This window comes from Trachinotus anak, unplaced genomic scaffold (genome assembly GCF_046630095.1).
Source record: "Trachinotus anak isolate AG129_WGS33_773 ecotype Australia unplaced genomic scaffold, CSIRO_AGI_Tana_v1 ptg000011l, whole genome shotgun sequence".
NCBI classification, from domain to species: Eukaryota; Metazoa; Chordata; class Actinopteri; order Carangiformes; family Carangidae; genus Trachinotus; species Trachinotus anak.
Window position 1 is genome coordinate 5,791,421 of NW_027273862.1, and position 16,372 is coordinate 5,807,792.

Genomic DNA, 16,372 nt, shown 5'->3' on the forward strand with positions numbered 1-16,372 from the left:
TGGATGAATTGTAATAACGGGTGATATCATGAGGTCAAAATTTTAATTTTATTTTGGTTTGTGACTAAAAACCTGTAAACTAATCACAGTCCCATCAGCCGTAGCTGTGCTGTGGGTTAAGTGCCAGTTAGCATGCTCAAATAAAATAAACATTAAACGTTGTACCTGCTACACATCAACATGATAGCATTGTCGTTTCGAGCATGTTAGCATGACATTAGCATTTAGCACAAAGCATGGCTGTGCCTCAGAGCTCCTACCGTGGCTGCAGGCTCTTGTCTCATGAAGAATGATGTTGCCATAGTACTTGTGAAACTCCCCCATGATTCTTTTTGCCCTTTGTTTAACAAGCTGTTTTACCACAAATACTGCATTTAACCATCTGACAGTGTGTACATGTTTTATGGACGATGTCTTTTCCAGCAGAAGAGTTTATAGGCCTTTAATGTCATTGCATTATGAAAGCTTCATGAAAGCAGACTGAAGCAAAAAAATTGGGGTCGTGTTAGGTAGACTCTAAAGAAACAATAGACCGAAAGCAGAGCAATCCAAACTTTATTGCACTGTTAACCTAGCCTTGAATTTACTTTGTCACACCATGTTAAGTTGGCATTGAAAATGGGAACAGAAAGGCAAACATGTTCTGTCAACAACAGCACAAGTGTACTGTCAATATTAAAAAAAAAAATGTATTGGTTAAAAGTCTCTTTACAAATGTCACTATTTCAGGGATGGAGATCATTGTTTTGTATATTGTTACACTTAACAGCTATTTATTGCAAACAGTGAGCCAGTAAATTATGAAATATCCAGATCATTTGTAAGAATATGTTCTCATGTAATTGTTTTTCTGCATTGCTTAAGAACAGACGAGGCTGTTTGATTCAGCCAAGCTGTCATATTGTGATGATGAAACTGTTATGATTCCTCATATAACAGATTAAATTAGGTACAGCAAAGAAATAATTAAGAATAAAGCAAATGAGGTGTTAGATATTTGATGGGAGGCATCTGAGCTAAATTTCCAGGTTCTGAATACTACTGAGCACTTAATACTGTACATGTGATATTTTACTTTTTCCTTGTTAATAAATTTGCAAAAAATTTCGTTTTGTCATTTTAGGATATTGAGTGTATATTTTTTAGTTTAGCACAAGGCTGCATCATAACAAACCTTTGGTCTGAACACTTTATGAAAGCGCTACATGTTACTGTTGAATATAAGGTATTACACAGTCATCTGACCCTGTCCTTTTGTTTCGCCCTGCAGTCTGTGGTCCCAGCATCGACATTGGCAATGACGTCAGTGAATTCAGTCGTTTAGAGAACTGCACAGTGGTGGAGGGCTACCTGCAGATCCTCCTCATCGGTGACAAAAACAGCAGCTACAACAACCAGGAAGTCTTCCGCTCCCTCAGTTTTCCCAAGTTAACCATGATCACTGACTACCTGCTGCTATTCCGGGTGTCCGGCCTGGATAGTCTGAGCACGCTCTTTCCCAACCTCGCTGTCATCCGCGGACGTAACCTCTTCTACAACTACGCCCTGGTAATCTTTGAGATGACCAGCCTGAAGGACATTGGCCTGTACAACCTGAGGAACATCACCCGCGGTTCCATCCGCATTGAGAAGAACCCTGAGCTTTGCTACCTGGACTCCATAGACTGGTCCCTCATCATGGATGCGGAGTTCAACAATTACATTGCCGGGAACAAGCAGTCCAAGGAATGCAGCGATGTTTGTCCAGGCATCATGGAGAACAACCCTCAGTGCCGAAAGACCATGTTCAACAACAACTACAACTACCGCTGCTGGAATTCCAATCACTGCCAGAAAGGTAAGCAGACGGTCACACATGAATGCTCAGTGGGGATTTGAATTGCAAATGGTTTGTGACAGTCTAACCTTTGGCCTGATTTGTATAGATATGAATTTGGGAGTGTAACGAACGATCCAGTTCCTGTAGTTGCGGCCTGCAAACTTTCATTTGAGCTATTTTGTTCAGGCTGCAGGGAAGGATGAAAGCAGTTGGATGTTATGCATGATTGACTTGTCAGCAGATTTTTTTTCCCGGGTGTTTTTCCGAGTTAAGGAGACATGAAGAAAAGAGCTAAACAGGTGTCAGTTCAGACTGCAATTTTGGCTCAGCCCAAGTTGTTGCTCTGCAAGTTTTTCTGAATATGAACACCAACTGGCTGTCAAAGGTCAACATCTGTTTGCTTAAATACAAAAAAAACTGCACCGCACACTACATTTCTCTCTAAAGGGGCAGTATGCCACATATTCAGGTGTCTTGTGACAGTTATTTTGTGCCATTCCAAGTGTCCTCACCCACCTAAACAAACTGATCTAAAGGAGTAAATGCTTCAGAGTTTGATTGAACTACTCCAAGCGCAATGAGTGTGAAGCCTCCCTTTAATTTTGTGTTTACGACTGCAGTGTTTTAGATGACTTGTTTTGCTGGTGTGTTTCAGACAATGTGTTTTGGCTGACTTAGTGTGTGTGTCTGGCTGAATTGTTTCCCTGGTGACTGGCGCCTTGCTGCAGACTCAGCATGTTGATGTTTTCAGTCTTGTGACATGAAACTGTCGCAGGACTGGCCTGGATTGCATGCATGTACACACACACACACACACAGTTGTCATCGTCAAAACACACTTGAAGTGCAGACAGGGATGCAGGCAGGCACACACATAAACAGGCAAAATTACAGAGATGCAAATATGTCTGACATGCACACATACGCCTGGCCTGCTTTGTGGGCTGTTGGAGTGGCAGAGTGTGGGCATGCTGGAAAAGAAATCCGGAGGTGGAATACATGTTAGATGGATGGAGGTGTTGGAGGATGATCCAGGGGGTGTCAAATGGAAGAGCTGAACTTGGCGCTATTTATCATTCCTCTCGTCAATAGAAGAACGCTATAGAGGCCACAATAAAATGTAAACCTGTCCTCTTTGTTTGTGTTTGTGCAAATATACATTTTTTTGTGACCATTTGTGTCTTCTTTCAGCATCAGTCAAATGAGCTGCAATTCCTATATCGTCAACATTACAATTAACTAGAGCTCGGAGTGAAAGTTTATCAAATATAATATTTGTGTTGTGTGTGTGATAAGGCATAGTTTGAGATTCTGAAGGTTGTTACTTCCTGGACTTAAGGCCACAATAAAACACAATAAAAAAAGTAATCTGATTGATGATAAAAATATTGACATTAGGGAATTTTGTTTATATGTACCACTTGCACAAGCAGCCAGTGGTAAGGAGGTGAAGTGTAACAGTGTTGTGCAGACACAGTGCTGTTTCTCCTGGTAAGAGGCCATCTTTTTGTCTGCACTCTGTTAATACTACACTAAAACATGTTGTTTTTCAGACGGTGGGGGTGGTGAAGGACAGGAAATAGATTGAATATTCTTCTTAAATAGCCAACAACAAATGGCAGATACCTTGGGTGGTAGTATTTCTGTTACCAGCGATACTGCGACAGCAGCTGCTGCTTATTACTGCCTCAACTATTGAAGCCACTTTTGCACTGGTCAACATCTGGCTTTTGTCTGCAGTTTGAACGGATACAATCAGCATTCACTCCTGGGTCAAATGACTCTGCAGTAGTCATGGGTGTTTATTGGCTCCGGCTCTGATTGGCAGTGACGTAAACACTCAGGTTAACACACTAATTTTCACTCCTTTTCTGTGCTGTGATGTCTTTCAGAGCTGAAACACTGAAAACAGACCTGTCACCTGCCTAGCATGGCGTTGTTAAACCAGAAACACCGTAACTACACTGCATTCAGGGTTGCAAGAGAGATTGCAGCCCTGAAACAAATTTTAGACGCACAATCACAGACCGAAGCGCCTCATATGGACAACACTGTAACACTTGCTGGAGAGCAGCAACCTGGGGATGAGGCGTGACAGATCCATTTTACCAGCTCACTCTTTCTCCCCTGTGTTTGTGTATGTGTGTGTGCCCTGTAACTGCATGTAAGGACATTGCTCCCTGCAGTTGTGTGTGTGTCCTCTGTCCGAACAGAATGGCAAACTTGGCTGGCAGTGTGAACGAAGTTAATCGCCTTTTTTATAGCAGGTTTAACCGTGTTTAAAAAAACAGCTTATACCTGCTAATTTTGGTCTAAAAAGGGTATAAGCCATCTGCTGCTACTGCTACAATTACTTTGATTGCTGCCACTACTACTACTCCCATTATAGGTTTGGGTGTAATTTTGATTTTTTCCGATACTGGTGCAACAAAATGGTACCAGTGCCTCAACTTATATTTACAAAAAAAAAAAAGAAAAGCACAAAACGATGGTCAACCACTTTAAAGAATGCCTTTTTTATTCCTAATAAATTATATATAATTAGTATATTTTATACACTAATAAATCATTTATTAGTATATAAAATACAAGCTTTACATTCCATGCTACATCACTAACCTGAGGACAGGCTACTGTCGCCACCATCAATGGTCTCCACATGGCCAGGGCTAGTATCGGTAATTGTCACCCCTTTGCCAAAGCCAGGGATGCCCACACTACCGGCTAATGTGCTTGGCATGGAGTCACTGAAGCAGTCGAATGCGGTGCGTCCCTCCGCTTTCAAGTGTATTCCAGACATCGCCAGGTGCTTCATTAAATTGACATGTTCCTCCCTATGTACGCAATTGTTTTTAAACATTTGTTGCACGTCTTGGTGTTGGAGGGAAATGCAGCCACAGTTAAGACCGTTTAACTTTAGGCATTTTATCAGTGTTTTCGTAAGTTACTTGCTAACTAATCTGCTCCCATCAGAGCAAGTGTAATAATGTTAACTAGCAATGGGACTTGATACTTGAAAGCTCATGGACCTCTGCTCCACTATAATCTTGACTAACTGGTCACAGCCAGCAGCACAGTTTAAGTGTTACCAAGGTTTTAGTTTCAGAAGTTATATTCTTTATTTAGACAGCAAGAAAAAAAAAACAGTCCCAGAAGAATAAACAAAGACTCATTCACTATCCTAAGACAGGGGGGTCTAGATATTTCACCACTCTTATCTCAGACCTCCCATATCTCCTGACTAACGAGATAGATTGGATACTTTGAGGCATGGCTAATGTGCTTGTGTTCAGTTGGCATCCTCCTCTACAAGAGTTTGACATGTTTTGTTAAGTCAGTTTAAATATTCAATATCAGTTTAAGACTAAATATAGAGGAAGTGGAGAATGACCCCGCGAAGATGCACAGTCAGTCGACTGGGCTCCAGAGGGAGTGTGTCAGCCAGGGCAAATGGGCCATCAGTTGCCGCTGCGGCTGCCTGAAAACAGAATTGATCTCAGACAACATGAGCTCTACTGCTCTCACTGCAGAGCCTGCATTGTTGTGCTATTTATTGAGCAGTTTATTGGAGAAGTCTGGCGGTAGTAAAGCCAGGCTTCATTAAAGTGAGGAAGGCCGATGGCTGAGTAGTTGAGCTGGCTGACCAAACAGTGCTAATTTCCTCAAGTTGGTGTCTGGCAGCTCTGGTACCTGAGATCAGAGGCTGCCTACATGTATGTTGACAATCCTCTGTGTTACTGGTATGTAGCAATAAAGAGGTGCTGCTGTACTTGGAATCACATCTGATTATTTGACTTTGTGCCGGTAGCAGCGAAACTGACCACAAAGCACTGTATCATGATGATCATTTCTACCTTCTGATAATGTCCTGAATCAAGCCTCAGTAGTCTTATCTGGGATCTATGGTTTGAATATGTGCCTTGCTCACAGCCCTTACGTTGTCCTGACATGAGAGTCAACTTTGTATTCAGAGGCATTGAATTTTCAGAGTCTGTCATTCATCAGATCAATAAATGACGGAAGGGAATAGTGCTAGCCCTGTTTTTGTTGAGTTAATACAAAGGACATGCTTTCAGCCTGAACACATTGATACAACTGTTATAGGGAAAAGAGGGCTCAAAGCCTGCTTCCTTCTCTGGGAAAGTGGAGTGATATTTAGTTGTGGTGGTGGGGGCTGCATTCTCCTGTGTTTACTTCCCTCATTTGTTTTTTGGAATCTGGTTTGGGTGTTTTGTCTCGTTCATAACTCATATGCTTCTTCTAAAGAAGAGCCATGTCTGTGCATGCTGGGACACAAACACACTGTCTCTTTCTCTCTTTCTCTCTCTCTCAAACACACAAACCCGCACACACGCTCACACATTGAACAGCATGGGGGATGTTTTTCCGGTGCTTTGTATGGTCTGAGGAGATGAAAGCACATCATTAAAGTACAAAGTAGGTCTTCTGGGATTTACTGGAAGGAATTTTTGTCTTTTGTTAACCCCTGGCTGAAGGGATTACACATTAAACTAGAGGGATTGTCTTCAGGGTTGTTCTTTAGCCTGCCACTAGATTAATTTACCATACTTGACATGTCAGTGTTTGCTCATTTATATTTATAGTCACTCAGCTGACATAATATCCCGATGACACAATGGACCTCATTCATTTATATTCTTAGTATACAAAAGTAATGAAGTTTACTTCATGTTTGAATCATCTGTTGTAAATTGATATCTGTGGTTTAATCAATGGCAATGAGGTATCACAACTTGAGATAAGAATCTTGTATGGGAACAGATTTCTTAACCGAATGCCCCTAATTGTCGAGTTTTAATGTTTCTGACTTTGGCAACCACTAGTGGTAGAATCGAAAAAAGACAGACAGGCAGCTGCACACACAGCTACCCGCACACCCCCACCACCATACCAACGAGGTCTGCACGATAAGAAAATCTGCAATCTGCAACAACATTGATCAATACTGCGATTATGATATGACTTGGGATAAATAAACAAATATTGTGCATTAAGTCATCTCATCGTGCTACCATCATGCAGCACCAAATTAACACCAAGCTAGGTGGCGGCTTATCAGATTAGCCAAATGGTGTGAATGCATGGCCCATGCATCCAGAGCTCCATCTGACAAGTCAAATGTTTGCATGCTGTGTGTGAATGCAGGGTTTTTCCTAAGTTTCTGGATAGCTTATGTTGAAGTTGCAATGGTGAGACAGTCACTCTCTCATCAGGTGTAGTGATATAATGTTATATTTAACATTTATCTGATCAATACAGTACAGCTTATCCAGTTCTTTATTGATACTTGTATTGGTTTTTCTTCTTATTTTTAAAAAGAATACAATTTTGAACAGAATTTCAATAAACAAAGTTATTTTCTAGAGCGGTAACAATTATGTTTATAGCAGAAGTCACTGTATGTAAACTGAATAATATTTCTGGAAACACATGTAAAATGTCAATAAACTAAACGATATTCCAGACATAAGAACACTGAGTGTAGTTGAATGAATAACACAGACGTTGGTAACTATTTGTCATCTCTTCTGTCGTGTAGCTTTAAGTTTATGAAAATTTGTGTCAAGTTAAGCCAACACACTACACTACGTAACAGTGTTTCCGTTTAGCTTGACCATAACAGTTCACTATTGGCTTGACGCTAGCGAACAAGCCGTGGTGGATGGAAGCAGTTGAAAATGAGGCTTTTCTACGTATTTAAAGCTTGTTGAACAGGTTGGGTGATGAAGGACGTGTGTGTGTGTGTGTGTGTGTGTGTGTGTGTGTGTGTGTGTGTGTGTGTGTGTGTGTGTGTGTGTGTGTGTGTGTGTGTGTGTGTGTGTGTGTGTGTGTGTGTGTGTGTCCAACCATGAGCAAACACCCAAAACGCAAAGGGGGGGGGTTGTAAGGTCCTCAGAACAAATTATCACATGCTGAGTATCACAACATCTATAAAAGAGTCTGCCTGTTTAATTCTAACACATAATTGTATTTGACAAATATAAAACTATGTCTGTTTACACACGCCGTTTTTATAGGAACAAGTACTGCTGCGATTCTGCAAATTCAAGTGCTGAATACATTATTACAGCATCAGTGAAACTGTGCATGTTAGCAGACATGTATGAAATGCACAATCAGCTGTCTGGCAGGAAAACACACTTGTGTGTATGTGAATGAGGGTTACAAAACGAAGAGAGTCCAACAGAGACAGTGAGTTGTGGACACCCCCCCCCCCCCCCGACTCCTGTTTTCTGGTTGGTTTTGCATGTGGTATATCAAGTGTTTATTTACCCAGTGCTTCTCTAGTGCTAAATCTGAGGCCATATACATGCCATTTTTTTTATTTTCTTAATATGAACTAATGTTTTCTCAGTTTCTGTCTCACTGATGTTTTTGGGGTTTTCAGTCGTGAACCACCTCTGCTGTCCTTGACCTTGAGTTTTGAGTTTTTGCTCTCTCCCAGTATGGTGTAGATGAGGTAGCTGGGATGAGCACACACTGTGTTCAGGTGTTGAATTGTGATTGGGGTTTTTGAACAGAGCTAAAATTCCTCCAGCATCAGTTAATGAAACCCACTTGCTTTATTGATCCTCCTTTCAGCTACACTTTCTCCCTGCACTTTTTAAATACAACCAGAAGTTGGTTACTGGATATTCTCACTCATCAGTTTTCTCTTTTCCTCTGTGAGACTGAGTCAGCTGGAGTGGGGGTTAGATCTCAGCCTTAGGTGTTGCGCACATTGTAGGTCTTCACGGTTACACTCGGGGAGCAAACAGTCTAATTGGGCCGGGTAAAGTCTTAATTTTGCAGGTCTCAGGTCTATGTGTCAGTATGTCTGATGCCTGAAAATGTCCGAATGGACCTGAGCATACACATTATCGGGTGTATTTCAAGATGAGAGAGAGAATGAGAAGTGTGAACTTCACAGCTCACCACAGCTTTTATCTGACGAGGAAAGCTGAGCTTGTTTTAGGAAAATCAGCAAGATTTCTGGTATTAAATTTGCATTTGTGGGAATTTGATGAACAGATATTACATACATTAGAACATTTTGTCCATCTGTCACACATTTGGCTGCAGTTTTATTGTTGATGCATGAGGTTGTAATGGGACATTTGTTTTTAGGACATTATTGTATTGCTTCTGTTTTCCACTGCTCCTGCTCATGAATTGACTGAATTAAAGGACCAGTGTGTAGGATTTAGGGGGATATATTAGCAGTAATGGAGCATAGTGGATGACAGTGAAAGAACACCTTGCAGTCAGGTTAGCTGTCTGGCATGTACAACTGCAAGCCATGATACATTAACAGGCAATGCAGAGTGTGTTGCAAGGTCAATAATACCATTAAACCAGCACAACTGACTGGACGTCTGTTCGCAGTGTGATTGGATGTGAAACAGAGGTTTCAGATTTTGTTATAAGCAGTCTAACGGTGATCTGTTATCCACAGGAGTGGTGTGTTATTTAGAAATTATGGGCAAAAAAGGCATTTTGTACAGCACTAAAGGACATAATGTTTTTAAGGGATGGAGAAAGTTATTGAAAGACTAAAGGGGAGAAAGGAAAAAGAGGAAATGAATGGATGACATTGAGATGTACTGAAGTGCAGCAGCTGAAGCTTTGTTGCTCCACGAGGTTGATGCTGAGAGTTCAAATCAGCTGACATCACTCAGCATATTTAATAGGTTCAGATATTTGTGTGTGTTTTTAAAATAAAGTGTGTTGTGCAGTTCAGGGCTTGTTCATAAAACGACTCCTATCTCCTAATACATATAGTATATGATAACAGGATGTACAGTAGAGTAGTACAGTAGTGACACAAATACAGAACAACCACATAAACGAACAGCACAGATCAAACTGTTGGTGTAACATTATGTAGGCAACAGGGGAGAGGGTGGAGGTGGTAAGAGAAGTCTCACCCCAGCAGAGAGGTCGTGTTGTCCAGACAGTCTGACTTGTGTGACCCAGTGCTTAGGGCTTAAGGAAGCCCAGTGACTGCTAGTTCCTGCTGTCTGTCTGTCTAATCTCCACTATGATTAGCTCCATACTATAATGTACTGAGAATAGACACCCACTCTCACTTCACACACACACTTGTCTGGAGTTTGGTGAAGCTGGCTTCGAGTTACGCAGCTGCCTGTTTGGTATCCAGCCCTCAGAGTGAATGAGAAATGTTCTCTCTACCCTTAACAATTACTGCAAATATGACCATAGGTTTACTAAACACATAGCTGCCTTCATTTTTACCAAAAGCACCTACATTTTCATTAAATGTGGTCTTATGCTTGTTGGTGTTTGTTTCTATACAGACGATTTGAATGCTAGTTGAGTCTACTGGAGGGATGAACACCATTCTCCCGAAATATATTCCCTTAACTGGTGTTTTGATGATGGTGGAGGAGAGCGCTGTCTAACACGTCAGTCAAAAAACGGCCTGAGGTGTTCAGCTGAGTTGAGATCTGCTGACTGTGAAGGCCATAGCATATGATTGACATCGTTTTCATATTCATCAACCATTCAGTGACCCCTCGTGCCCTGTGTGGAGGCATCTGTATTTGCTGCTTCTTCTCTCATTTATCCAGGTTTTCCCTTTAATTTGTCCCCCATCTGTGTGTTTAACAGTTAATAGCATATGAAATATTAGCATGAATCTTGCACTTTTGCCATATTGTGGGGTTGCTGCCTAGTGAGCGCTTCAAGGCTTATGATAGCATGCTAACGGTTAATGGAGCTAACAGAGCAACAATTTTTCCTATATGAAATTCACATACATGTTTGGGTGTATCACAACAAGAGAAAGCCAGTGTGTCAGAGTCTGATTTTTTAGACTTCTCGATGCTTCTCGATGCATCAGAGACTTTAGAAGGCCAGATGAATTTGTGGTAATAACAGCAACTGTGAAGTCTTGATGCAAAGTAAAATAAGAATAAATAAATAAGAATAAATTATGTTTAAAACCTACAGTAGATCATTTAAACGACAGAAGAGGCATGGGTGTGACACAGCTCCCACTGTAATGTAATACAAGATGCAGTTGATGATAAAACAAACTATCTGAGCTTAAATGTTTTTTTCTTATTGTTTTAACATTAATTGAATTTATCGGGTCTGTTAGACCTATTTGCTCCATCATTACAGGAGAATTTATCAAAGTAAAAATGCATTCCCTATGCATGACTTGGCAGTGCCTACTTCTGTTTTTAAAAGGTTCAACCGCATATATATATATAGGTCACTAGGTTGGCTACACTATAACTACTTGTAGTTGGTGCAACCAGGCCTTTGTTTGGAATCATAGCTTTGGAGAAGCAAGTCGGACCTCTAGGTTGAGTCATGTTTGGTTAAATGAATTGTGAGAAACTGGAGGTCAGACCCACTCTTTTTGTAAGCAATCAGTAAAATGTCATAATTAAATATGATGATGTTATCATTTGGGAATTGTAATAACAGCCTTATTGTGTTAACCTACAACAGGTATTCTATGAAAGCAGTTATTGATCATCATAGGTAAAATCACAATATATGATGACACACAACTAGTCATGCACCCCATACCCTGACCCAGAACCCGGAGGCTGTCAGGGCTGGTAATTATAGGGGATGCTTTGTAAACCAGGCACATCCATGACTACTTTTAGTGAACAGTCACACCCATCCGTGGAATTCCTGGAAGAGAACATTACTGGTTTGGCTGTGTTGAAGTGCCTACTGTAATTATGTGGCCTTTAATTGTGCTCTGTTAACACCGTCACATCGGGATGAGCTGTGACCAGGGACCGGGATGAGTCTCTTGTTTGTGGATTTGAGGCTGGTTGGATTTGGTCAGAATAGTTTATGTTTTGTTATAAAAGTTCAGTTTTCATGATCTCACTCTTCCGCGATCACTTGAAAAAAACAATGAAAGGGAGGGAAAAAAAGCAAAACATTTTAGCCTAGTTGGAAGCTTTAGGGTTCTGCATTTTCTGTTTTTGTCAGGGATGTAACAAGGTCCATATCAGAAAAGAACAAAAACATTAAAAGTCAGAAACCTTTATTCATTGATGATTCTGTTCTTTTTCTTGTTCACTAATATGTTTTCATTTTAAGACAAAAACGATCTCCATCCAGACGAGCGTTTTAGCTGTGTATCAGAAACAGTCTCTATCCATACACCTGATAACGCTGGACACATGCATGCTGATGTAAACAGGAAGCAGATTGTGTACTTTGCAGTTGATTGCTTAGTTTCATAAAATACTAGGAACAAGGAACAGCAGTAAAAGCAGAAAAGTAAGACCAGGGATTTCTTTCTTTTAGGGGCTTGGAGACTCTGGAGTAATGTGGACACCAGGCGTAAATAGTGATGCATTTCAAAACTAAAACATGTTATTGGGGATGTGGCTGAAATGTAGGCTTCTAATTTGAGTGTTTTCTACTAACATGGCAGAGAACCCTCCAGCTTCAATTAACTAATCTGTATAGCAGTGTTTTGTTTTTGCTGTATGATAAAATGAGCATCTCAACCTATTTTACATAAAGCAATTTGCCAGTTTTTCTGCCATAATTGCAGCTACAACTGGAGCATTTATTGGTCCCAATATCCCACCATGTTTGGTTGTAGATAACATTTATTAAGTCCCTGGTCAGTGGGTCTGATACAGCACCATCACCACAGAAGGAGAACAGAATAGCTTTCGGAATCTCTTCTTATCAAAGGATGCTAGGTGAATGTGACATCCAAGTCTTGGGTTTTGGTTGGAGTAGGTTGCCACACATTTTTTGAGGCTGCCAAGAGAGATACTGTAGGTCATTCGCACAGCAACCAGTCCATGCTGTTACAAGGTGAATAGGAATGCTATACTCTGCCTCCTTCATCTTTTCCATTAAATTCCAGGGATATTTCTGTCTTTCTGCTGCAAGAAAACATACAAACACAAAGGAATGTAGACAGCTCCTTCTGATGCTCTGTGTGTGTGTGTGTGTGTGTGTGTGTGTGTGTGTGTGTGTGTGTGTGTGTGTGTGTGTGTGTGTAAGTGGGTGGCTGGAATCAACAAAATTAGGAATCAAGATTTACATTTCACAGATTTTGAATCTCCCAAAACATCTTTATTGACCCACTAGTTTAATTTGCACATTTAGACTAAAAGTTGACAGATGTAAGTCTGTCAGATGGTTGCAGGACTTCTTCAAAACCAACATGTGTTTGACACCTCTTCTTTTGAGTCACTATAGGTTTAAGAAATTAATCTACTGTAGGGCAGTAAAGTTTATGAGTCGAAATCTAACGATAGAATAATATCATTAAGAGCCAGACAGGCAAAGTGAAAAAACACTAGCTACAGTAAGGTTGAGGATTGGGTTCATGTTGTAAAACCCTGGATTTAATGCCCTTTTCTCCTGACAAGAGACAATTTGATATTTTGTCAGAATTACTGTAATATTGCCTTGTTTCATTCTGAATTGTATTTACTTATATCATTATATTAAAACTAAAAGTTTCATCCTATTAATGATCTGATGTTTTACTTACTTTACAAACAATTTCAGAGCAGTAAAAGATTACATAGGAATGATCAACAGCAGTGTGTTTACTGAAAACAGCAGTGGTCTAAGTGATCCATGAGTGCTTGAGACTGTCTTGTTATTTACTGAATTTAGTCATTTTCCCACAGTAAGGCATACTGAGGAAGATAAACACTGGAAATGTTACCAGGCCTAATATGGCCTAGTTTGTATAGTTTGTGAAGTTCCATGGAAGCAGAATACATCAGGAAGTATCACTGTACTAGCACAGTAGTACACATACAGAGAAACACTCCTAATAAATTCAGCTCATGTATTTACACTGAAGTTTGGGTGTTTTGTTGAACTTTCTTATAAATGATTAAACGTGTGTCTTAATGTGTGTGTTACACACAGATTCATGATTCCCAAAGGGCGACATGCAGAGTGTGTGTGTCAAGGCCAATTCTTTTAAGATGTCAACATCCATGTCACTTGACCCAGACATAATTATCAAAAGTGTTTCTTATTGTCTCTCTTTGTTATTGCTACAACCCTCTTTTGATTTGTCTTATCGTTTGAAGGTCAGTCAGCAGGGGGGATGACAGGAATTCCTTTCGTCTGAAGTTATCCTGTAGTGTCAGCTGATCTGACAGACACTTCTTCGCAACAACTTCCACACAGTTAACTGTTTGCTCTGTTTAGACTAGCTTAAACAAAATATGTTTTCTATGTTGTTTGTCTATTACAAGGAAAGTGATGACTAGCCTAGCCACTCTCCTAACGAGCTTAGCTGTGGGACAGATGATGAGGCTTGTTTTTTTCACTGCTGTGAATGTGTACTTGTGACTTGAGAGTATGAGTGGAGATTTGCTGTCAAATGTATATGTAGAAAAAGTAGTGGATGTCATCAAAGAGTTAAATTGAAATTACTATATCTCTTTTGCTATGATCACCCAACTAAAACCAGAGCAATGCCACAAACTTCACAAGGGGGTTAGAGGCAATGAGGTAACACATGGCTATGTTGACTGAAGACAGTTCTTGTTAAAGTGTATTGAACATTTCAAACTATAGCAAAAATAGTGTGGGGACGTTAAAAAAAAAAAAAGAGAATGGGGAATATTAATGCGTTGTACAATGCTGCCTTTAATGAAAATAAACTGCTGCCTTCTTTGTGTCTGATAAGCCTTCACGCTGGGCTTCCTGGTTCATATTTCACCTTCTCACCAGTACCCTGTAGCAACATGCCCACACAAACACAGACCCTTTGCAGATGTTTTATTATATCCACACTAAACCACTTTGTATTGTCAGCCCTCTAGTTTGACCTTTTTTTCACACATCATGGATTTTCCAAAAGTATGGCATGCTGGCACAGATTTGGTCAGATGCTGTGTGTCAGTAATAATAAGAGACAACTTTTCTGTTTCTTTTTACTGTCTTTAGACCAGTGGTTCCCAGCCTTTTTTTTTTCTTGTTCTTTTTTTTCCAAGCAAGCCCACATAACCCTGTCAGAGTACCCCTTCATTGACATAAACATTTATTGCAACCATTTATCTGTTACTTTAAGCTAACTATTTCAACTTTTTATCCATTAATTTTAGTGATCTACCATGAACATTTATTCATTCACTGAGAATCACTACTAAAGACCATCAGACACTGTACTTATTTACCTGCATTCATGCTGTCACATCTCTCAGTAAGTGTAGAAACGAGATTTGATCTACAGTCTCAGGAGCTACAGTACTTGATGGGATGATGTGATGAGATGACAGACAGCAGGATCTTCACACCCTTTGTGAATCCCCTGTTTATTGAAAGAGTGAGACAAGCATGTCCAGCTTTTCATCACTTACAGGAATGATGTTCTGAGAGTGCTTCACCTCTATTAGTGTTTTTCCCTCTGAACAGACTGTAATTATCAACAGGAAGCATCAGACCACACATCTCCTGTGGGAGGCTTCTTTGCATTGGGAGGAGTGAGGGGGGAGAGGAGGAGGAAACCCAGTATTACTTTTCATATTTCTGTCAGCAACTGTGTGCAAAGCTCTTTACCTGTAGTAAACAGCTGGTGCTGAATGTGAACCCTGCCTGTGCTTGTTGAGGAGTCTGCCTTGGTGTTTAACAAACCTAAATATCTGATACATAAAAGTGAAAACTTGTAGAGTTCCTTTTTATACGTGATGAATTTATTAATTTATTTGCAAAAGGCCCAAGTGAAGCTGTCTCTGAGTCATCTAAATGGGATCCAAAAAAAAAAAAAAAACTACTTAGCCCCAGCCAATGAAAACCATACCTCATCTCTCCTGTTCCCAATGGCAGATAATTGTCTCCATCCAAATGCTTTGCAGGCTTTTTAAGCTAATTTCTGAATCTTCACGTACATACAATTTTAAACTGTTTGTTTTCTATCAGTGACTGTTAAGAGTTTATGATTGCATAAATAATGTCAGTAATTCTCCTGTTATTCTGGTACATTGTGTTAGTTTGTTTGAATTCAGTCATTTTCATTGGTGGATTTTGGCAGCCCAAACATGGCTGATGTGTTCACTCCTTGTTGTTTTCTCTATTGTTTAAAGAGTTTATGAGCAGTCTGTTTGTCAGGCCTGACGACTTTCGGGCTGATGTCCGGTATCTGCTGGGAGGTTCAAGAGATGAAGAGGACAGTACTGGTCAGCCTGTGTAGAGCTGTGAATGGACTGAATGAATGGAGATCCTTGTTCTACTGATGCGAATCAGCCTGTAGACACGACGCATGCTACCGACTGACTGGTTCTCTGAATGACTGATTCACTGACTGAACCTACACACTGACAGACTGTCTGGTTGTAACAGAGCTTGCTTTGTATGAGTCTGGAAACACTGAAATATTGTTGTGTTTTCTGTCCATCATCACCTTCTTGTTCTTTCTGAGGAGAATATTGGTGTTGTTTATTTCCCAATTGAGCGAGAGCCCTGGAACACACTGGGCGGATATGGAGAGTGTGGAGTTTGGAACAAGGACAAGGAGGATAATTTCCACACTCACTTTGCTCAAACAGTCACAGACACCAAACT

The 16,372-nt window shown here is 40.3% G+C and overlaps 1 protein-coding gene across 2 annotated transcripts in view; it reads left to right on the plus strand.

Moving 5' to 3' along the window:
* Positions 1 to 16,372, plus strand: part of LOC139627669 (insulin-like growth factor 1 receptor) — a 46,268-nt gene that overhangs the window by 6,871 nt on the left and 23,025 nt on the right. For both annotated transcript variants that reach the window (XM_071488665.1, XM_071488666.1), the window contains exon 2: positions 1,271 to 1,837. In XM_071488665.1, the coding sequence (XP_071344766.1) occupies positions 1,271 to 1,837 (567 nt within the window). The remainder of the gene's footprint in view (positions 1 to 1,270; positions 1,838 to 16,372) is intronic.